The sequence below is a fragment of the Gossypium hirsutum genome, chromosome D12, assembly GCF_007990345.1.
Source record: "Gossypium hirsutum isolate 1008001.06 chromosome D12, Gossypium_hirsutum_v2.1, whole genome shotgun sequence".
NCBI lineage: Eukaryota > Viridiplantae > Streptophyta > Magnoliopsida > Malvales > Malvaceae > Gossypium > Gossypium hirsutum.
The window spans coordinates 62,051,274-62,074,341 of record NC_053448.1 but is presented as its reverse complement, the minus strand read 5'-3'; the positions used below and the strand labels follow the sequence as shown (position 1 = coordinate 62,074,341).

General features: G+C 30.9%; 3 protein-coding genes across 5 annotated transcripts; 2 read left to right on the top strand and 1 right to left on the bottom strand.

The window, feature by feature from the left end:
* Positions 1 to 6: 6 nt before the first annotated feature.
* LOC121224422 (40S ribosomal protein S13) lies at positions 7 to 2,059 on the bottom strand. The gene is made up of 5 exons (XM_041107729.1): positions 1,916 to 2,059; positions 1,742 to 1,814; positions 1,513 to 1,651; positions 852 to 1,038; positions 7 to 297 (listed from the first exon to the last, which is right to left on the bottom strand). The coding sequence occupies exons 1-5, from the start codon at positions 1,936 to 1,938 to the stop codon at positions 264 to 266; spliced, it is 456 nt and encodes a 151-aa protein (XP_040963663.1). The 5' UTR covers positions 1,939 to 2,059; the 3' UTR covers positions 7 to 263.
* Positions 2,060 to 12,998: 10,939 nt separating this feature from the next.
* LOC121224421 (LRR receptor kinase SERK2) lies at positions 12,999 to 15,704 on the top strand. Its single transcript, XM_041107727.1, has 4 exons — positions 12,999 to 13,685; positions 13,774 to 14,034; positions 14,125 to 14,973; positions 15,049 to 15,704. The coding sequence occupies exons 1-4, from the start codon at positions 13,250 to 13,252 to the stop codon at positions 15,528 to 15,530; spliced, it is 2,028 nt and encodes a 675-aa protein (XP_040963661.1). The 5' UTR covers positions 12,999 to 13,249; the 3' UTR covers positions 15,531 to 15,704.
* A 2,101-nt stretch (positions 15,705 to 17,805) lies between these two features.
* On the top strand, positions 17,806 to 21,194 carry LOC107930947 (protein PPLZ12). Of its 3 annotated transcripts, none has more exons than XM_016862719.2 (6): positions 17,806 to 18,032; positions 19,220 to 19,340; positions 19,472 to 19,563; positions 20,058 to 20,154; positions 20,432 to 20,827; positions 20,912 to 21,194. In XM_016862719.2, exons 1-5 carry the CDS (start codon positions 17,838 to 17,840, stop codon positions 20,800 to 20,802), a joined length of 876 nt encoding a protein of 291 aa, XP_016718208.2. In that variant the 5' UTR covers positions 17,806 to 17,837; the 3' UTR covers positions 20,803 to 20,827; positions 20,912 to 21,194. The 3 variants fall into 3 exon arrangements, with proteins under 3 accessions (XP_016718208.2, XP_016718207.2, XP_040963660.1); XM_016862718.2 differs by having other exon boundaries at positions 20,903 to 21,194; XM_041107726.1 differs by having other exon boundaries at positions 20,432 to 21,194.
* The last annotated feature ends 1,874 nt before the right edge of the window (positions 21,195 to 23,068 follow it).

Sequence of the window (23,068 nt, the reverse complement as noted above, 5' to 3'; positions counted from 1 at the left end):
AAAAAATTCAAAGACAAAATGATTAAATTAAAGTCCAACGAGAAAGAGGTGATACATTTTGGTGCCAACAAAAATCAAGTAAAATCAAAAGAAAAATGAGCTCTAAACTCTCTTTTCAGACAACAAAATTCTTAAACATCCATTAATGAAGTCTTGCAACAGGACATCTCAACAGAACAGAAAAAGAAACACAGTCTAACTCGCTCGGAGCATCTGGATTGAACCACCAAGTTACCACGAACTGCACTATCCACATGCAAAATCTAAGCAACGAGGGTGCTGGCAGTCGTAGACTCACTGCATACCGATAAGTTGAATCAATATTGCAACAAATCAATGAAAAAAGAAACATACAAATGGGAAGGGCATGGACCAATAGACGGACTTGGTCATCTGTAATAAAAAACAGTGCACCGAAGCAAAATTACAACACAATCTAATGCAGGGGCTTACGTATTTAAAAAAAGACAATGTAAACCATATCATTTACTAAACAAAACATGCAATATGTTCTAACGATTCCCCTGAACTCCAACCTTAGAAATGGATTCGAGCAGCCTACAATAAACCCATCATATATGACAGAGAACAAATCAAGCAGGGTATTCATTTCATTGAAAATCACAATATAAAACCAACTACATGAACAGCCATTTTGTAATGGGATTATGCAAATACGGTAATAACTTAATACCGTCATAACGTACTGCATCGCATGGCAAGACAAAACAAAACACGCATCAAGGAAGAAACCAAACAATATAAGTTCACTAACTAGACATTAATTGCAACAATGATCAGTCTTAGATAAGAACACAAGTATGAAGCTACGAACCGATGCATAGACTTACTATTTCCAGACAGGTGGAAGCTTCTTTGTTTTCTTGTAGTAACGAGCAAGCCTGTGAATCCTACTCTCAACAAGAATCAACCTAAACTTGGAATCCTTATCCTTCCTGTTTCTCTCCAAATGCTTGCGGATCGCAACAGCCTTCTTAATAAGGTGGTACAAATCCTCGGGAATTTCAGGGGCAAGACCTTTCAAAAACAATAAAAAATAACAACACATCAAAATAAACCCCACAACCTTTATGATTTAGTTTTAGAACTTAAGGTAATCAGTGAACATTTTACAGCTAAAACATTGTTGTAATCAGAATTTTAATTTTGTAAGATTAAAACTTCCACGCCGACCAATAGCCTATTTTAACAAGAAAAATCCATGCCATCTATGTAATAAGAATTCAATCAACCATCTTAAACATGCTCGATATCAAATCCAAGCTACCATTTATCGCCTACAAGGACAGCTAAACTAATAAACGAACCAATTGATAGGATATTGATACTGAGGTCTATGTCATAAGAATTTGATGATCTATTTTAAATATGCTAGCCTACACGGACAGCTAAACTAATAAACGAGATCAATTAGATTGTTTCGAGATCAATTTAGAATTCGGGCGAATATTTGTTGCAATTAACCCTATATATTTTATATTTACATATTACCGTGAGCCTTGAGGATACGCAAGATTTTGCTTCCAGTAACGCTCTTAACCTGAGCAATGCCATGAGAGTCACGAAGAATGACACCGATCTGAGATGGGGTCAAGCCCTTTTTTGCAAATTTGCAAATGTTCTCCTCGACCTAAACAGATTTACGTATCGAATAATAAGTAAATTTTTCATGGGGCATTTCTGTCAGAAAGGAAATTGAAACGGGGATTTAAGGACTCACATCTTGAGAAGAGATCTTGAGCCAGCTTGGTGGAGTTCTCTTATAAGGTAGAGCTGAGGCAGAAATACCCTTGCTGCAACAATGAAGGAAATGTTAGTATTTAGCTAAGTATACGTAGAAATACGAGTGTGTGTGTACATATATATATATATATATAGAGAGAGAGAGAGAGACCCGCAGCTGTGCATGCGACCCATGGCGGCGGCGGTGGTGGCGAGATTTCTCTCTTTGCCGCTAAAGTTTTGAACTGGGCAGTTGGAAACGAGGCGCAAGCGCAAACCCTATCTTTCTCTTTTATGCGGGGTTTTCCATTTTATATTTACGGAGAATTTTTGGAAAAAAAGGAGTAATTGTACAAATGGTCACCCAACTATTCCCGTACCACTGTTTCGGTCACCCAACTTTAAAAGTTTTCAATTTAAGACTAACGTTTGTATTCATTACTATTCTGGTTACCACTATTAAATTGATAAAGGAAGTGATGACAAGGACTTTTTTAATTGGTATAATACTATATTTAGTCTACAACACTTATATATTCTATTAAATTTGATCTTAATTCTAAATAATTTAATAAATTTAATCTTTTTATATTTACAAATTCTGTGAATTTAGTCATAAAATCATATTCATAACAAAATAAAACATAAATAAATCAATTCATTACTTTCTCCTTGCTTTTTTTTTTATTACATAAACCCAAAAAACAAAATTGGCAAAAATTGCTTTGGTCATTGTTTGATCTCAATGATCATGGTTGTTTCAATCCATTCCGTTATGGGCGACACCACAACCTCACTTGCATCGTCGACGAAATCAAATGCTGTAGAAGCTGACACGCCATGTCTTGATGGACAAGATAATTCCAAAGAATCATGGTCCAATTAGGTCAAGCATAAGATCAACGGTATTGGAGGTACGGATGGAGCCAAGGAGCTGGTAATAAGTCCGGACTCCTTAAAATGAAAAATATTCTATTTAGACCTATTATAATTTATAAAATTTTACATTAGTAATAATAAACTTTTACTTTGATCTCTTAGAAATGATAAAAATTTGATTTAGTCCTTTAAACATTATAAATATATAAGCTATTAAAATGTGAAATTACATTTTTACAATCGTAAAAATATATAATTTAATTTCAACCCCTAAAAAAATTTCCTAATTTCGCCCTTAATAGGAGGCATGTTCTCTTCTTCTTCACCATCTTCTTCACCAGCACTAGCACCAGTAAGCTCACCGGCAGCAACCCCTGAAGTCAAGGTTTGAGATGCACCTGTCACTGCAGGCTTGGCTTAAGATGGGATATAACATTTATGCAACTAAATATCAAAGCAAAGTTATGTATATTTTGATATCACTGAGTGTGGGTCGGAGAATCACTATCAGTATTTTTATTTTTATTCTTTTCCGATTGGGATTTGTTGTTTCTTCATACTTTTTATGCTGCTCGAATTATTTGTTAATAAAATGTTATAATATTGGCAGAATGCTGATATTATTATATCTTGTGGGAAAAAACCCTAAGATTAACTTATTATAAAGTAATAAATGAAATGTGTTTGCCATTTTTGTTTTTTTGGGATTATATAATAAAAAAAGTTAGGAGAAATTAAAGAATTTAATTATTTATGTTTTTAATGAATATGAATTTATGATCAGATTGATAGAATTTGTTAGAATGTGTAAGTCTTGTGAACTAAATATGGCTATTATACCAATTATAAAAAAACTACATCTTCACTTCCGTTATCAATTTAACAACGGGTGACTAAAATAGAAATAAATACAAATATTAATACTTAAATTATATTTTTTTAAAAATTAGATGACCAGAAAAGGAATGCAGACATATTTAGTGACTTAGTTGATCGGGCAATACAATGCACTTGCATGATAGAACAAACAACCGATGATCATATATCAAGCAACACTTCGAGCAGTCTAAGCAACTCTTATTTTATCTAGCACATCTTTGAGCCGATGCTTCCTCCAATTTCGGGCCCTTCCAATGAGAGTTGTGTTGCCGCAACGGGACGAGTTTTGCAGTGGATAGGCAACCACGATGGCTTCCTCCCCTTGGTGATTTTAGGTCGACGATGCAGAGTAGTGAATAATAACTAAAGTGTTTAGTGGGAATAGAAATTTTACTCGGTAATGTTTGATCTTAGTTTATCCATATCCAAATTTAAATATGTTGAACTTTGAGTCTTTGTATTGGTGACTGGTTTTTTTTAGATCTTTGTTTCGTACGGAATTTAAGTCTAAACTACTTGCAATTTCTTTTTGTTGTTGAAATGAATGATAATATATATTTAATAAATTAAAGTATTTGGGAGGTCACGTATTATAGGGACGAGATCAAATTAGTCTCTCCATTATTAAATGGATTAATTTAGTCTCTATACCATTAAAAAAGTCAAATAAGTCTAAATTGCACCATAATTAACATTTATTGTATAAAAATTATCTTGAAATTTATTTATTTTTCAATTGCAAGTCAATTTCAAACAAAATATTTCATTTATAAAACCATAAAAACTTTAAAAATATTAACTCCGTTAAACAGTAAATGTTAACTCCATTCCAATTAGGCCTTATTTGACTCTTTTTAATAGTATTGAGACTAAATTGATTCATTTTAATACAATATATAATCTGATTAGGTCCTTATAATAGAGGGACTTCTCAAATACATTCATATATTAGTATATGTAATAAATATTTTCGTTTTGGGCTAAAGATTCATGTTTATTAGGCCCATTACTACAAGATCCACCGTTTCTCATGGGCCAGGCCCAAACCTCACTCATCTCCTTCCATGGCCCAACACGGCACATCCGATCAGGCAATTTCATATATATCAAATAAAATTGTTAAGAAGTTGAATAATTGAAATAGCATCACAATAAAAAACTAAGTTATCTTTTACTTTAAAATAAAATTAAGAATATATCATAGAAAATTACTTAACTATAATGATGTAAATAAAATAATAAATTAAAACAAATTTATGTAAATATATAACTTTAGAAAAAATCATTATTTTCTTTAAAACTCATCATTCCCCCCCCCCAAAAAAAAAAAACCAACCACCACCATGAACCATGGCCTCCGGCATCATCTTCGACCAGCAATATCTTCGATCAACATCAAGTTGGCTTTTCTTTTTCCAATTTTCAATTTCAGAATCGTGTTTCCCAAAATCTAATACAATTTATTAAAAAATATATACTAATAAGAAATGTACCTCTAATTAAAATTTAAATATACAATAAATAATTACACGTGATAAAATAATATAATGACTTACAAGCATGGCACATAAAAACTTTATTATTTTTCGGTTAATTGAACTAACTCTTATTTTTAGTTAAATTGTAATTAATTGTAATTAACATAAAATAGTGAAAACAACTTGAAAGTATTTGATAAAAAACCACTTTAAAGAAACTATATAAGAATTATTGATTATTTTTATTTACTTGTAAAATTAATTTTTTTTAGAATGTTTATGAATAATGCTTTGCCATATTACCAATTAATTATATCCAAAAACCATAATATAAAACTTAATTTATTAAAATATAAAATCTAAACTTAACATGAAATAATTAAGAAGTGAATCGAATCAAATTATTACAAAAATATTTAAAAATTTAGAAAGAAAAAAAAACCCACCTAATGTACTAAACCTAACCCAACTTACCTACTAAATTACAAAAGAATAGTTGATTTTAGCAAATTATATAAATTAATATTTTAATTACCTTGGTTAACTTGCCCTAAAGCTAGGTAATTTGTGTCCCCAATACATAATAGGTGTGTGGAGTATGTGGCTTTTTCCATGCTAGGATCTTTTGTAGCCTACACTCTATTCTGCTATCAGATAAGCATTACTGTTATTTTTTGTTGCCTACAATTATAAATACTCCAAATATGTGTCTGATACCTACTTATTTGTTGGCATTAGTTATGATTTTTCGTAATAATGATCAACTTTTTTTTTAGAAAACAGAATATAGTTATATCAAATGCATATTCGTTATTCAACATTCAATTGAAGTGGTTGCGGTTTTGTTATAGTAAGGATGAGAAACTCATGTTTAAATCCTTGTAATCATATTTATTGGGTTGAGAGAGATTTATTTAGGTAGTTTGAGGTATTCTGTAATAGAGGATTTTAAGTTTTATGAATTATTGAGGGAATATTGACTAGAGGTGCTCATGGGCCGGGCGGCCCGGCCCGGCCCGATGGCCCGTCCGAAATATGGGAGAGTTTGAGTAAAATTATAGGTCTAAAAAATGGGCTTGGGCAAAAAATGAGGCCCGTTTAGAAAAAGGGCCGGGCCTCGGGCACCACTTTTTGGCCCGGGCCCGGCCCGATATAATAAATATATTTATTTTTTTAATTTTAAAATATTTTTTACATACTTTTTTAATTTTTTTTTAATTTTAAAATATTTTTTTAATTTTTTAATTTTAAAATATTTTTAAAATACTTTTTTAATTTTTTTAATTTTAAAATATTTTTTTTAATTTTTTAAAATTTTTAAAATAAAAATGGGCCGGGCCGGGCCGGGCTTATGATTTTTCCCCGGGCCGAGCCTGGGCAAAATCTTAGGCCCATATTTTAGGCCGGGTAGGGCTCGGGTCCTGAAAATTTTTTATGGGCCCGGCCCAGCCCATGAGCACCTCTAATATTGACTCTTTCGAAAGAAGTCTTCAGAATGTTGTTTGTCAACGAATTCCAATATTGTTTTCGGCTAGAGTTTTATCTTTCAACTTTCTTGTGAAACGATCTTAAGAGGTGGCGAGTTTAACAGAGTGAAAGCATCTCGTTAGGATAGTCACCTACTAAAGAAAGTGAGCTTTGTTCTTATTGTAAGGCCCAAGTGGTAGCATAGTTGTTCACAAGCGTTCACAATATGAGCTCAAATCCTACCAAGCACAAATGCTTATATTTTTCTAGTATGTGGCTACGCATCACGTACGATCTGATCTGATGAGGTTCTCTCACACTACTGAACTGACCGCATTTTTAAGCATTTATTATTTTAAGGAAGAAAGTATAATTTCATCATTTACTAATTTATAATTTTATAAAATCTAAATGAAAAAATATCACATTCTCATTTTAGGGGTCTCAACCACTATCAGCTCCCTTTAGTGCCGCCCTTGTTGAGTGGACCACGCTTCAAATCCTTCTTCCGGAAAAATCAACCCTCCCTCGACATGGCTATAGGACTTGATTGCTTGAATGTAAAGATCCAACAAAGAGAACAAAAGCTACTTTGGTGTGCTAAAGGTCTCGCAAAAGCTACCCAAAAAAAGGCACATCACACTTTAAATTAAAGCCATGAACCCATACTCTTTTGCCACAAAAGTTTCACTTATGCAATAAGACCCATAAATTTTACATGTTTCCTTGTTCTGCCTGTCTATCTATTTGCTACAAAACTACAAGTATAGTCCACCCCATATAAACTTTTGGTAAATAAGCTTAACCATTTAAATTTAGGGTATTTTGTTTTTTTGTTTTTGTTTTTTTATGGTAAATGTGCATTCTTTGCAATTTAACTTGTACCAGTACCACCCTAAAAAAAAGTGAGATTTGATTTGACATCAAATGGAACTTCATGCACACAACAAGTTTCTTTTGCCAAATTCTTTTGCCAAGGTAGCTTTACACAAACTTTTTTTTTTCTCATCTCCTCTACCAAAGGAGATTCTCCTCAATTTGATGTTGACATTATGCAATTATCTTTAAAGTTCCCAGCTACATGCATATACATAAGTCCCTCATTTATTAAATATATCAATTTTCTATTATTAAAAAAATAAGATAAAGTTAAATAGTAATATATTTCATTTGCATAAATATAAAATATTTTAAATTATTAACTATATTAAAAAAATAAATGTTAATTCTATTGAAATTTAACTTTTTTCTAATAGTATAAGGACTAAATTATTTAATCTCATATTTATATTAGAAAAACTTGCTAAATACTTGTAGTTACGGTGATATCCCTAAACAGTTTACAATGTTATTAGTTTATTTAAATCTCACATTACTTAAAAATTTTCAAAATAAGAATAAACAAATTATCTTTTTAACTCCATGATTTATCTCCATTCACTAAAACAATTTTTTAGCTTCTTATCTGAAACTAAACAGTGCCATTTTTCTGCTTTATCTGTCCCTCTCTACCAAGTAATCAAAAAAAGCTTTCAAAACACTTTGATGCAGCATGCTGTGCATGCATTAGAGACCCCCCTCCCGAAGCCCACAGCAGAACGTGGAACAAATAAAAGATCATAAAATAAAAATGGAAAAAAAAGGTTTCGGGAACACCACAAACTCCATAGCCCACAGCACCGTTTTGGTCTAGAATAGACCGGAACAGAACCAGATTCCACAACACCCCCAGCATATCTGTTTTTGCCTAAAAAGCAGCATCACTTCCATATAATATTACACTGTGTTTTTTTTTTACCTCTTCTTTTTTTCATGCATTTTTGTGCAATCCTAAATATTCTACTGTAAAAAACCACACTTTATGGTTTTTTTATTTTTGGGTATCCTAACTGCTACATGGTAACCTAAATGGAAGAATCCAACCTTTTTTGTGGTTGATATAGGGAAATTTTAGAGACAACACAAAGGCATCCGATGCTCAATTATTCTATCTATATTTTTTTGGGGTTAATTGGATAATGATGAACACTTCGATTTTTTACTTTTCTTTTTTGGTTTCAAAATCAACATTTGTATCATTGTATTCTGATTTTATATGTTGTTGGGTTTTTTACTTAACTAACAAACTTAGACAATTTGATTGTTGTTAGTTGAATTTCTTTTTTATAATCTGTTAGTTTAATTTTAGTTTCTTTTATTTTATATTTTATTTGTGTTATTTAGAAGCAAAAGTCGATTCAAATCAATTTCATCGATCGTTTTTAGCCGAGTTTGATCAGGTTAATTAAATATGATAATTAATTTGATTTTGTAGATAATTAAAATAAATTAATTCAACCTATTATCGGTTACGAATTTTCACAACCGGATTAATCAATTTAACCAAAACCTTAAACCAACTTCTATTTGTGTTTTATTTATAATGCTTTGAAAGAAACGATAGGAGAAAAGATCTAATCAGTTTAATTGGTTGAACTGAAGAATGTTAAGTTGGCTCCAATACATTAATTAAGACCTTAGTTGGTCAATTAGTTAAATAAATTATGGATTGATTGCTTAAGTCGGTTTTTTAAATTTTTGTTAATTGAGTCAATCGATTGTTTTTTTTTGATCAATTGAACACGAACAATCTAAAAAAATTAAATGAACAAAAAAAACAAAATTTTATTTGTTCAAAGTTAAATCATAACTTATTACTACTCCGAGCGGTCTAATTAAAAAATTATTAAAAATTAAAAAAAAATAATAACCTGATTCAATCGATTTCTGGTCCAATCAGTTTAATATCATTATTCAAATTGATACCTTAATCAACTATTTTATTCAAACATCATTACTTTATACTATACATATAATATATTAAATGCCATCATTTTTTGTTGTTGCAATTTTGGTAAAAAAATGGAAATAAATAAAATTATATACATATCCCATGTTAGCATTTTGTAAATCCTGTGATACCTGACGTATTGCTAGCTTCCAACATCCACTTGCTAATTACTAATGTGGTCCTCCACTTTTTGTATTTTTTCCCTTTCATGTTCTTCTTCCCTTTGATTTGACAGTGGTCATCAAGGACGAAGTTAAAAATTTTATATCGAGTGTTAATGTAAAATTCTAATACTAGAGAGGCCAAAGTTAAAATTTTGTCTTATAAGAATTCAAATTAAATTATTTTTAGAAGGGATACAATTGCAAATTATCCATTTAACTAACAATTAAAAAAATTAAACCAAATTTTTACTATTTAAAAGGAAAAAAATAAAAATATTCTCTTTAACGAAAGATCAAAGCTTACCCACACAACAGAAAAATAAATTAAAGTTTCTTTGCTACTCCCACTAAAACAATGGCAAATTTTAATTTTTGCCCTCTTTTTATATTTTATTATAGGTTAAAATATGCTTTAAGTCCAAATACTTTTCATACATTTGGAATTTAGTCTTTTTATTTTTATTTCTCTAGATTTAACCTCTCTACTTATTGGATTTCAAATTTTAGGTAACACCTTTGAAATTCTTTTATTAAATTTTACGCTATTACATTTTGAAATTACCTCACTTAGTAGCCATTAGACAACAAAAACTCGTTGCAATCAACTTGTATTTAACCGAACAATTTTAACATTGTTTACTTTTGAACTTGGGTAAAAAGTAAAAAGATTAAACTGTTTGAAACAAAAATAAAAGGACTAAATTTCAAATATATAAAATTACAATGACTTGAAACATATTTTAACATTTTCTATGTGGTTTGTACTTCGTACAAGAATAATGCTTGCCGGGGCAGGCTACGATGTCTGTCCCTTTACACCCATCACCATAATTTGGGTCCTACTCTCCAATTACAAAAACATCAAATGCATACAAAAGTAAATTATCTTTGGCGAGTGAAATTAAAATTAAATTTTAATATAATGGAGTTGTTTATATTAGGAGTTAGATTGTATTTTATTTTTTATTAAAAAATGAATAAATTAATCTATGTACGCTAGATCAAAGAGTAAATTGATCATTCTGTTTAAAAAATTCATCAATTTCTACTATTAAAAATTATTTTTTGTATGTCAGAATGAGGTATAATAGTATGCAACGTGTAACTATCTAGTTATTCTGTCAGTAATATAAGTTTTTAATAATAAAAATTTACGAAAGTTTTAACAAAAAAAAGACCACTTTACTATTTAATTTAATATGTGCAAAGATACTTTTTTTCAGTTTTTAATAAAAATGACAAAATACGATATTATTCTTAGTACGAGAGTTTTCACAGTACTTTTAGAGGCCAATTTATTAGGGTTGAAGGATTTAAATGTAATCTTGTAAAATATATGTCATTTCTTTGTATTAAAAAAAAACTAATCCAAGGGGTAGAAAAGGTAGAAGTAAAGGAGTGGGGGTGCATGTCAGATTCTGACCTTTCTTATTATAATATTATTACCTCTTTTTTTTTGGTTAAGGCAATCTCTTACATTTATTAATTTATTATTTTGAATTTGTTATTTTATCAACTGCGGTTTTCACCCACCGGTCAGTTCCACTTTTCTTCTTGATCAGATTATCTTTTAATATGATTGGATCTCATGTTCAAAATCAGGGGGAAGTGGAAATGGTCTTACGGTACGAGTATCTCATGAGATCCTAGAAATTCAAATTTCGAATTCCAATCCTCTGGGCTCCGGGGACATAACGGCTATTCCTCCCATTAGTAGCGTAACAGACCATCCATGTACGACCACGTGGCATACGTACTTGTTCAACTCTCTCAGTTTAAAGTTTCATGCGCACACCAATAAGTGAAGCGGGCATTGAGAGGAATCTCTCAGTGATTTTGGTTGCTTATGAGATTAGTTTTGTTAGTTATTTTATTAAATTTTTATATCGATTTTATTTAATATATTTTTAAATATATATTATTTAAGTTCAATAATTAAAGTCAATTAATCGATTGATTTAAAGTCGATTTAATTACGTTAATTTTTTAATTTTAATTTAGCCGGATAACTTAAAAGATGTATTGTTGCAATCGACAACTATTAACCTAAAAAAATTAATCTCTATAAACCATAAAATTAATACGAAAAACGATTTAAAAAGTTATTATATTGAATCTAAAATTGAAATTGATTTATTCAGAATTTCTTCTAGTTTGAATTTTAAAAAAAAACCCATATAAATAGCCTTTTGAAAATTAGGCATATTTGTTAGGTAATAATTATTACTTCCTTGATTTAATCTAAGATCTATAGGTTTCACGTGTGGACGTAATGCTAGGAATTAAAATAAAATGCTTCACCATGATATTATTATTATTTGAATGTTGTATGGTAGTGCCATTTCGATTAAAAAAATACTCGCACAAACAATAGTGTGGTTTAGTCATTAGTGCACTTATTCAATTGGTATCTATAATTGCCGATTAGATTTTTTTTAAAATATATATTTATTAAATGTTTAAGTAGAAGTTAAATAAAGTTTTATTTGAAATAATAAAATTTAAAACTTAAAAATTATAGTATTATAAATTCAAATCTCATCTTTTTTGCGAGTTTTTTTATTGATCCTATATAAAAATATAAAATACTTCCTAATAATATAATTAAATATCAAATTGAAAGAAATAAAATTTATGTATTAAATTAAATATTAAAACTAAATTTAAGTACCAAATAATATATTAATTTAATAAAAAAATAAAATTAACCCAAAGAGAAAACGGGAAAGGAATGTAGTGAAAATGGTCAACCAAAGTCTCCTTTTATCACAAGAAGCAAGAAACCCTACCCTGCAACTCAGCCCTTTATTTATTCTTCACTGCTCGCTTAAAAAGACCAATCAATCCAACTGTCCGTCATAATCTTTATCCCCTCCCTCTCTTTTTTTTTTATTTCTTGGGTAAAATATAACTCCTGGTCCTTAAGTTTAATTTCAATGCTCAAACTGGTATTTAAGTTTTTTTTTTAAATTGATGTTGAATTTAACTTTTTCTCTTAACTTTTTTCTTTTTGTAACATTGTTAAAATGGGAGGATATGAAGTAATTATTACATGTGACACACATACGACATCTTCAACTAAATGTACATGTCATGTGTAACAACTTGATTGGTACACGTCATCACATTTTAAAGTTAAAAAAGACTTATATGTATGATGAAAGCCAAAATCGGATACTAATTAAAAAAAGAAAATTAATTTGAACATAGAAAGAAATTTTGAGTATGAAAAATAATGTGCTTTAAGTCCTTATATTTTTATCATATTTGGAATTCAGTATATATTTCAACGAATTTAGTCTTTCTATTTTTCAAAATTAAAAATGTAAATATAATTGTTAACAACGTTAAAATTTCACTATTAAATTTAGATTCCTTAAAACGTTTTTTTTTGTCATATGATTATTAAATAAGTTTTTTAAAAAATTTCAAAACATGACACAAACAAATTTTATAGAACAGTTTTAAGATGACATTAAGGTCTGAATTTTAAAATCTAAAAAATACAGAGATTAAATTCCTATGAATATAAGTAGAGAGAATAAATTTTAAATTTATAAGCGTATTTTAACCTTTTCTTTTTCCTTTCATTTTCTTGGTTGAATTTTCTAAACTCACTTTTTAAGCATTACCCCTCTTCTTTACTGAAACAAAAACATGGACATCTCTGCGTCTTTGTCCCTTCCCTTTGTCCTAAACACACTGTGACTTGAAAACCGAGTTCGTTCATAGTGACTCAGTGACCACCCATTTTCTCCCACCATTTATTATACCTGTAAGGGAATCCAATAGACCAGAACCAAACAACAATGGGTTCCATGCCATCTCCTCTCTTCTTCTTCTTCTTCTTCTTCTTTCTTCTCTTCACAATCCAATGTTGTTTCAGTTCAAACACTAGTGAGCTAAGAGCTTTAATGGACATCAAAGCCGCTTTAGACCCTGATAATCAATACTTAACTTCATGGACCACTAAGGGTGACCCTTGTTCTTTTGAAGGCTTAGCGTGTAACGAACAGGGCCAAGTAGCCAACATTTCCTTACAAGGCAAAGGATTGTCCGGAAAAATCTCACCGGTCATTGCTGAGCTTAAGCACTTGACCGGTCTTTACTTGCATTACAACTCTTTATACGGTGAAGTACCGAGAGAAATAGCTAACTTGACTCAACTCGCCGATTTGTATCTTAATATGAATAATCTATCCGGTGAGATCCCACCGGAGATTGCTCAGATGGATAGCTTGCGAGGTTAGTGCTAATACGTTTTGTTTTTTGTATTTAGCATTGGGTTTTTTTTTTGTTCAGATTTTTGAGCTTTTTTTTTGGGTGAATGTAGTGTTGCAGCTGTGTTATAACCAGTTAACTGGGAGCATACCAACACAGTTTGGTTCTTTAAAGAAGCTTAATGTTCTTGCTTTACAATCAAATCAACTCACTGGTGCAATCCCTGCAAGTTTAGGAGATTTGGGTACTTTAATAAGGCTTGATTTGAGCTTTAATGATCTCTTCGGTTCAATCCCAACAAAACTAGCTGATGCTCCATTGCTCGAAGTTCTTGATATAAGGAACAATTCACTTTCAGGCAATGTTCCTCTTGGTAATAATCTTTGTTCTTCTATCTTGTTCTTTTTATGACAAAAACATGAACTGTGTTTGATTTTGTGTTCTTGTTGTTTTGATCTATAAGCTCTCAAGAGATTGAATGATGGATTCCTGTTTCAAAACAATCTGGGTTTATGTGGGTCTGGTTTTGCATCACTTGAACCATGTAATACCTCTTATCAAACTAATCCAACCAGACCTGAAGCATATGGACAAGGGGTAACTGGTATGTCTAGAGAAATACCGGAGACAGCAAATCTAAGGTTGCCTTGTGAACAATCTCAGTGTTCTAAGCCGTCGAAATCTCGAAAGGGTCCGATTCTCGTCGGCCTAGTTGTTGTCACAGTTGCATTATCAGCCATAGGGTTACTCACATTCAAACAATACCGTAACCGAAAACCGAAGCTCGGTACCTCATTCGAAGAGCCTGAAGCCAAGGAGGGGTACAGGAAGAAAGGTTCGCCGCTCGTTAGCCTCGAATACACTAATGGTTGGGATCCTTTAGATGGTAGTAGGAACTTCAATGGCTTCACACAAGATGTGTTGCAAAGTTTTAGGTTCAATTTAGAAGAAATAGAGACTGCAACACAGTACTTTTCGGAGTCGAATTTGTTGGGAAAAAGTAACTTTGCTGCTACATATAAAGGGTTCCTTAGAGATGGATCAGCTGTTGTGATTAAAAGCATTAGTAAAACTAGTTGTAAATCAGATGATTCCGAGTTCTTGAAAGGATTGAATGTTTTAGCATCGTTGAAACACGAGAATGTAGTCCGGTTAAGAGGATTTTGTTGCTCAAAAGCACGCGGTGGGTGCTTCCTCGTTTATGATTTCATCCCTAACGGAAATTTGCTACAGTATCTCGACGTAAAGGATGGTGACGGCACGGTCCTAGATTGGTCTACTAGAGTTTCCATTGTTAAAGGCATAGCCAAAGGTTGGTCTCTAGTTATGTTTTTTGCCTTGTTTTAAGCGGTTCCTATTAGCTAACTAGACTTGTTTGTTGGAACAGGGATAGCATACTTGCATGAATACAAAGTAAACAAACCGGCTCTCGTTCACCAAAACATATCAGCCGAGAAAGTGCTCGTCGACCACCGGTTTAATCCCCTACTTTCAGATTCCGGCTTACACAACATCCTCACCATTGACATTGTCTTTGGTTCACTCAAAGCCAGTGCTGCCATGGGTTATCTCGCACCCGAATATGCCAACACGGGTCGTTTCACTGAGAAGAGCGACGTTTACGCGTTCGGGACACTCGTTCTCCAACTCCTTTCGGGTAAACAAAAGGTGACCAGCTCGGTACGTTTAGGAGCTGAAACTCGTAAGTACCAAGATTTCATAGACCCGAACCTTCACGGTCGGTTCTTTGAACACGAAGCGGCTAAACTAGCAAGAATAGCATGGCTTTGCGCTCATGAATGTCCTATAGAAAGACCATCAATGGAGGAAGTGGTCCAAGAATTGGGTAACTGCAATGGCCGTCCTTAAATGGTGATGATGATGTTGTCACTTTACTACTCACTGAGGCATGAATGGGGCATGCTTTAAATTTGTGTCCTTTTGCTAAGGACTATGCTTTTGTGAATTTTGTTCATGTGAATTCAACCTCGTAAACGCTATTTTTATTTTGTTATCCAAGAATTTATTTCTAGGCTTTTTTAATTCACTCTTTTAATTTTGTGCTTGAAAGTAAGCTTTATATGTTATACTGATATTTTTTAGGGTGTAACCGAGCAGGCCTGAGTCAAACTTGAAATTTGTAGCTTGATACTCAGTTCAAGTTCAATTAAATATCTATGTTTAAGTTTTAGTTTGACTCTAGATATAATCGAGTTACTTATCAATTTTTGTACTCAAGTTTGAGCTCGACTTGAGAATTGAGCTTTGGGTTATATATATTAAGGGGTAAAAATATGAAAAGTTCGATAAAGCTTGTGAGCTATTCGAGTTGAGTATTAGTAAACTCAAATTCAACTTGACTAATAGCTCTAGCTGTTCGAACTCGGTTTAATAATTACTATATTGAATTTGAATTTTTTTAAATTGAACGCGAATAATTTCGCGAGCACTAGTGTCTCATTTACACCTTTAAGTCTCATGAATCTACGTTATTTGGTATGGTCGATATAATCGGCACTTGAAATTAAAAGTGTTCATAGACTAAATGAAGCCAATATTTGAACCTAAAAAAAAAATAGGTACAAATTTGTCTCAACTTAACGTGTCTAAATAATCTATTTTAAACTGTAAAACTAATCAAATTAAGTCAAAGTTAAATAATTTAAACTCGAACCTACTTAAACCGGACCGAATGACTATCAATATGGCCATTGGGCTAGAGGGACAAAATTATATATCAACCAGACAATGTTTGCCTGTCTGTTCTTAAAATGGGGGATGTCATGAAGTAGAATGTTGGTTTTTTTGTTTTTTTTTTAACAAAGAAATTTAACGATATTCTATTTGATATTCAACATATATCCAAGTATGAATTCTTTTAATATTTTTCATATCTTTAAAAAAATCATGTTTTTCTTATTTATCTCTAAATTTGTGTTAAAAGAAGAGAATTATATGAATTCTTTAAATAAATTGTAATCCTGGATGAGTATATAATATGAAAAATCTTCGATAAAAGATTTCTTTCAATTTTGATATTGAGCAAATTAATTTTCTTTTTTTAAGATGGAATAATTTAGTCCGTGAATTTTAAGTGAGCAATTAAGAATAAATCACATTGCTTACTCTCTTTTTTGTCATTTTATCGTACTTTTTATTAGTATAATAATAAATTTAGTCCTCAATGTTTATACATTCTATCAAAATTGGTTATAAACTTAAAACAAATTTAGCCCTCATTGGGTATCAATAAATTTAAAATCAAGACCAAGTTTTTAACATGTGTAAATATTGATGGCAAAATATATTATTTATAAAGTTAAGTCCAATTTAACAGAGTGTGTAAATATTAAAGGCTAAATTCATTATTGTATCAATAAAAATAAGATAAATTGATGAAAAATTAAACATTGTAATTAACTATCCTTAATTATTCACTTTCGAAATTGAAAAAACTAATTCGATAAATTTCTTTAAAAAAAAACTAATATACTTTGAAAAAGTAAAATTTGGATATCTGAACCACATGACCCTGCCAATAAAGAGATGACATTATTAACAATGGCTAAAGTCTGGGTCTTTCTACTTTCTAAAGAACATTAAAATTATTTTTATTTGGTACGAATTGTGTTACACAAACTCGAGAGAATATCAGACGAGAATTAACGTATATTCAATTCTTACCATAGTCCCGTTCACACTAAATCTCTCACTTATCTTTGTGATCTATTAGACATTTGATGTTATATAAATCAGGTTTTGTTATTAGTAAAATTGTTAACATAATCATTGAATGATACGTCAAATTTTATGTAGCTAAATTTAAAATGAAAAATTTAAGAAAAATAAATATGATTAAAATATGTTTTAAAATTCTTAGCTATGCCGCAATGTTCTAATTATTTAAAACTTTCATTTTAAACCTAGATATATAAGATTTGATGTGTATTTTAATAGTTAAATTATTGATTTTAGTAATAAAAGGACTTAATTGATATAACTTCAAAAGTTTAGGATGTAATTAGAATGATTTGAAGTTTAGGTACTAATTTAAAATGATGGGTATAGTTTGGGATGTTTGGTGCAATTAAAGAAAAAAAAGGTCGTTTTCTAAATTACCGCTAAATAAACTGAATTTTATTTTGATCTATTTTTCGATCGAGAGAAGAGAAAATAATGGGGAATACGTCTTGCGTGTTTTGTACCTGCGTCAAACAGGGGAATATCGGCGTGGTGGAGCGGTTTGGTCGGTTCGAGAAATTGGCGGAGCCTGGCCTCCACATATTTAATCCTTTCGCCGGTCAGTATCTCGCCGGCATCCTTTCAACCAGAATCTCCTCCCTCGATGTTCGCATCGAAACCAAAACCAAGGTAAATTGTTTAATTCACCAGCAATTTCGATTGCATACATGATTCCGTTTATCCTATAAGATTATTCGTAGCTAGAAGAATTTGAATCCAATTGATCTTAAATTTGTGTTTTGATCAGATTTATTTTTTGGTTTGGTTATGCCACGATATCGTTTGACGGTTTTACTTCTTGTAGGAGAAGAAAAAGGAATGGATATTTATGTGTGTGTGGAAAGAAATTTTTGAATTTTAGGAATTTTTATTTTTATTTTATTGGTTCGAACTCCAAATGTATTGAAATAATATTTTCGTTGGATTTATCAGTGGCAGATCTTGACATTTGATTTGATCTTCTTTTGTCTAATTCTATATTCGAGTTTGTCGACTCTTTTGTCTATGTCTACACGAGATGGAGATTGAAATGGTGTCATTTCACGTCGGTTAAATTTTGGATTTGTATATGATTTTTCTATATAAGTTGGCTCCTGCAGTAACTAGCTAAGATATGCATTGAAAATTAAAAAGGAAATGCAATCTTACTGAAAAATCAAATGAAAAGAAGAAAAGTTATAGTCAGCTACAAAAAGGGAAAGGAAATCGTTTGATACTTGGTTGGAGACTTAAAGTGCTATTGGAAAAGCTAGAAAGTTGATTTAGCTTTTGTTAAATTTACATAATTTATCATTTATGGCAAACCTTTTTGGTTTTTTTTTTAAATAACATAACTAAATTAATTACATAGGGACATTCTGAAAAGAAAAAACATTCTTTGACTTATCAGTTTTAAGGATATCTAGAATAACCATAAGAGAAAGATCAGAAGTCTGTAACTCTTCTTTTTTAACCAAAGCTAGTTTAGCTAGACAATCTGTAACTTGATTTTGTTCTCTAAGAAGGTAACACAAGATCCATTATTTTTCTTGAGACAAAATATTCTGTATTCGTCTAATCAAACATTTTTAGTTTTAATTTGTGAATTCTGATTAATTAGTACAATAAATAAAAAAATTGCAATATGATTTAATCACAATAAATTCTATGAATAAAGTTAACAAAGAAAACATGTCATGAAATTAACAATTTTAGTTTCAGAAAATATTTAAATATGTTTAATACACACACACGTAGACACATATCCATCCCTGAGTTCTGTTACTCTTTTCAGAAGGATCAATGAGTATGAAGATGAAAATGTTGCATATTTGTAGGACAATGTGTTTGTGCAATTGCTTTGCTCGATTCAGTACAGAGTGGTGAAGGCACATGCTGATGATGCATTTTACGAGCTGCAAAATCCCGATGAACAGATCCGGGCCTATGTGTTTGATGGTAATTTTCTTTGCTCTTCTTTTCTCATATCAGCTTATAAATATATTATGCTATTCATTTATAATTTATCCTTCCCCGTTCTCTCCCTTCTATTTATTTCTGTGACTAAAACGTTTCATTCCTTGGGGTAGTTGTTCGAGCTCTAGTTCCTAGAATGAATTTGGATGATCTCTTTGAACAAAAGGGTGAGGTTGCTAAAGCTGTTCTTGAGGAACTTGGAAAGGTAATATGGTGCATTCTTTTTCTCAAATTCACCCTCATTTAGTTAATTATTCAAGTGTCCTCAAATTATGTGCATAAGACATTTGTATGATAGACACATTTTGGTTTAGAAACAGCTAAGCTGGTGGAAAAGATCCTCTAATATGTCAGTGGCCTACTTGTTCTTTCAATTTGTGTGTGTCAAAAAATAGATGGTTAATGAAATACATACATACCCTGCATTATACCGGTCCTTTTGGCTTGCATTTTCTCAGAGTATGAACGCCTAAGGAGGAAGCCGAGAAGGGGAACATGCATTTTTCTTTTGTAAACTATGAGATTTCGGATGCTACATGATAGAAGTTATGACTACTTCCTATCTAATTGCACTAGAACGAACAATTATGTTTCCATCCGAATAATTATTATTATTTTAACTTTTCTCCATCTTTGTGCTTGCTATCTATCTTCTATGAGGCTTTTCACGCATGTACGGAATCTGAACTTATGTATCAGGTGATAGGAGAATATGGATACAGCATTGAGCACATACTGATGGTTGACATTATACCTGATCCTGCTGTGCGCACGGCAATGAATGAGATAAATGCAGGTAATATATAATTTAACAATGAATAATATTCGTACTCCATCATCAATTATGGTTCTTTCTGTTTTTGCTACAAGCATGTAAAAATTAAAATCTTGTTAAAACATAGGAATTACCCCCTAAACACCAGTTTTGTTGAGAATCATGTCTGCCTAAGCTATGAATGTAAATGATGCAAACTAGAACATGCATGGTACCGAGTAAATTCAACGACCATGAGCCATTCATCTGAAGTTGAACAAAGACTTTAAAACTTTGCAATGATTTTGTCTTTTACCAGCTCAAAGACTTCAGCTTGCCAGTGTGTACAAAGGTGAAGCTGAGAAAGTGCTCCAAGTTAAAAGAGCAGAAGCTGAAGCCGAATCCAAGTACCTGGGTGGAGTCGGTGTGGCCAGGCAGCGTCAGGCAATCACAGATGGGTTGAGGGAAAACATTTTGGACTTCTCTCACAAGGTGGAAGGCACCTCAGCCAAGGAGGTGATGGATCTTATTATGATCACACAATATTTCGACACGATCAAGGACCTCGGCAACTCCTCAAAGAACACTACCGTGTTTATTCCCCATGGACCTGGTCACGTTAGGGATATTGGTGAGCAGATCCGGAATGGGCTGATGGAGGCATCAACTGCTCAAATAAATGTTGAATGAATATCAAGACAAAACAATCTAATAGGTTGGTATTTGTGTTTAGATTTGTTATGTTCATTGCGTGTACATTGCAATTGCTTTTGATGGACCTTCGGCTCAGTCTCTGCAGGCCGTAGTGACCCAACTTTTCTTGCCATTGGCTGTCGGCTGCAGTTGCAGGTACGTTTCTTGCATTTCAGTGTCTTGGGCCAATGGCTAATTTTGGCTTTTAGAGCTAAACGCATAGCTTTTAATTATACCAAGAAAAAAGCATGGCCACTACTAGATAATATCTGTTTCTTTTTCCGAAGAAAATAAATTCCACAATTAATTTTATGTAATATTCTATGGCTGATTGAATTAATTTTATGTGATGTATGTAACTAGAAATGAAATAAAATCGTTTTTGTCCATACTTGGTAGGGGAAAAGAAAATTTCTCACTTTCTTTGTAAAATATTAAAACAAATTTATATGTAAATCACACTTGTGCATGATTTCAAGTTTAAGCATCTCAAATTATTGATCAAGACGAATTTGAGCATTGTAATATTTGATTTGAACAATTTGTGAACTTAATCGAGCTTTTCATTTTAATATTCTTTTTATTATGAAATTATATTTTTAATCTTATCGTATAGAACAAGTTTAATCGAGCTCGAGTAGCTCCATTAAGTCTCGAGCTAAGTTTGAGTTTAGAAATTGGTGTTGATCAAACTCGAGCCAAGTATTAAGCCTTGAATGTTAAGTCGAGCTTACGCTTGTTACTAATCGAGTTCGGCTTGACTCGGTTGCAACCCTAATTGGTATACTGCCAATGAAATATTTTAATTTCTCGAGTAGGCTTTAAATATGGTCACATGTTTATTCAATTCCTAAATTTTTATTTTTTATTATATATCGTAAATAAAACATGTGTGATCTCTAGAACCCTATCTTGTAGAGTCTAAAATCTCCAATTATATAATACTAAATAATTTTCTGATATCAAAATATTATTTCTTATAATATTTATATTTTTAATTATATTTAATTAAAATATTTATTATTTAAATAATAATTCAGGTTGAGTTGGGCCTATCTAAATTACAAAAGATTCTATCCAGTAGTGGTCCAATATGAGCGAGACCTATTAGATTGAACAAAAAGTTTTGAGTAAATTCCTTTTAATCTGCAAAATGAATGAAATCCTAAACAGCATAACATAATTACATAGGAAAAAATCCAAAAAAAAAAAAGAGTAAATAATGAGCTAAGACTTTTTTAAAAATGTATCTATACTAACATTAAAATAATTAGGATAGATTATTTTAGTTTATGTCCCTCAATTTTATTTTATTTATTTTTTTTAAAAATTATCAAATAATATGTTGGACCAACATTTTATTTGTTTTGTTTTGGTCATCATAAGTATGAAAGTGTTTATCTGTGAGTCAAATGAAAAATGTTGTCCCAACTTTTGAAATTCAAATCCATTTCACCAACTTAATTAAATTGAAAATTTTATGATTCCATATGATAAGTAAAAAGCAACAAATTTTGGTTAGTAGTTAGAAACAATGAACAACCTAAAAGATATAAAGGTAGAAGACGACAAACCAAGGTGGTTAAGCCCTAAAATAAATAATAATAAGCTCTACAATAATAATATTCCATTTTGTTTTAGCTTTTCAAGAAGCTGGTAACCAAAATGTCCCCACTGCTAATAGTTATCATTTACTAATTTCTTTGTAGTTCTTTTTTTTTATTTATTTTTTATGGTTTAAATTTCACTATGTTTTGTTTAAATTTATTTTAGTTTAGATTTTAATATATTTTTATTATAATTTTTATTGTGTTTTGTAATGCTTCATCTTAATTATAATTATGTGAATTTGTACTTGTAACCTTTAAAATATTGGTAAATTTGTTAATTATATGTTAAAAATTATATTTCAATATTTTATAAACTAATACATTATTTTTATTTTATTTTGTTACAATAATAGATTAAATGTAAAATTGTTTCTGAAATGAAAATTCATGTAAGCTTTGTTGTAGGGATGTAATTAAAACTTTTTAGGTCTAATTTTTTTTTTTAAAAAGCATGTTTAAGTATGAAATAAAAAATTATACTTCATTTAAATGTAATGAAAATATTAAGATTTATATATAAGTAAAAAACAATAGTTTATATATATTTTTAAATAAATCTCAAAATTATACATAAACTTTAATTTGGTGTAATTATACATTTAAACTTTGATTGTTGTTCAAATGTATACATGGAACTTTAATTATGATTTAAT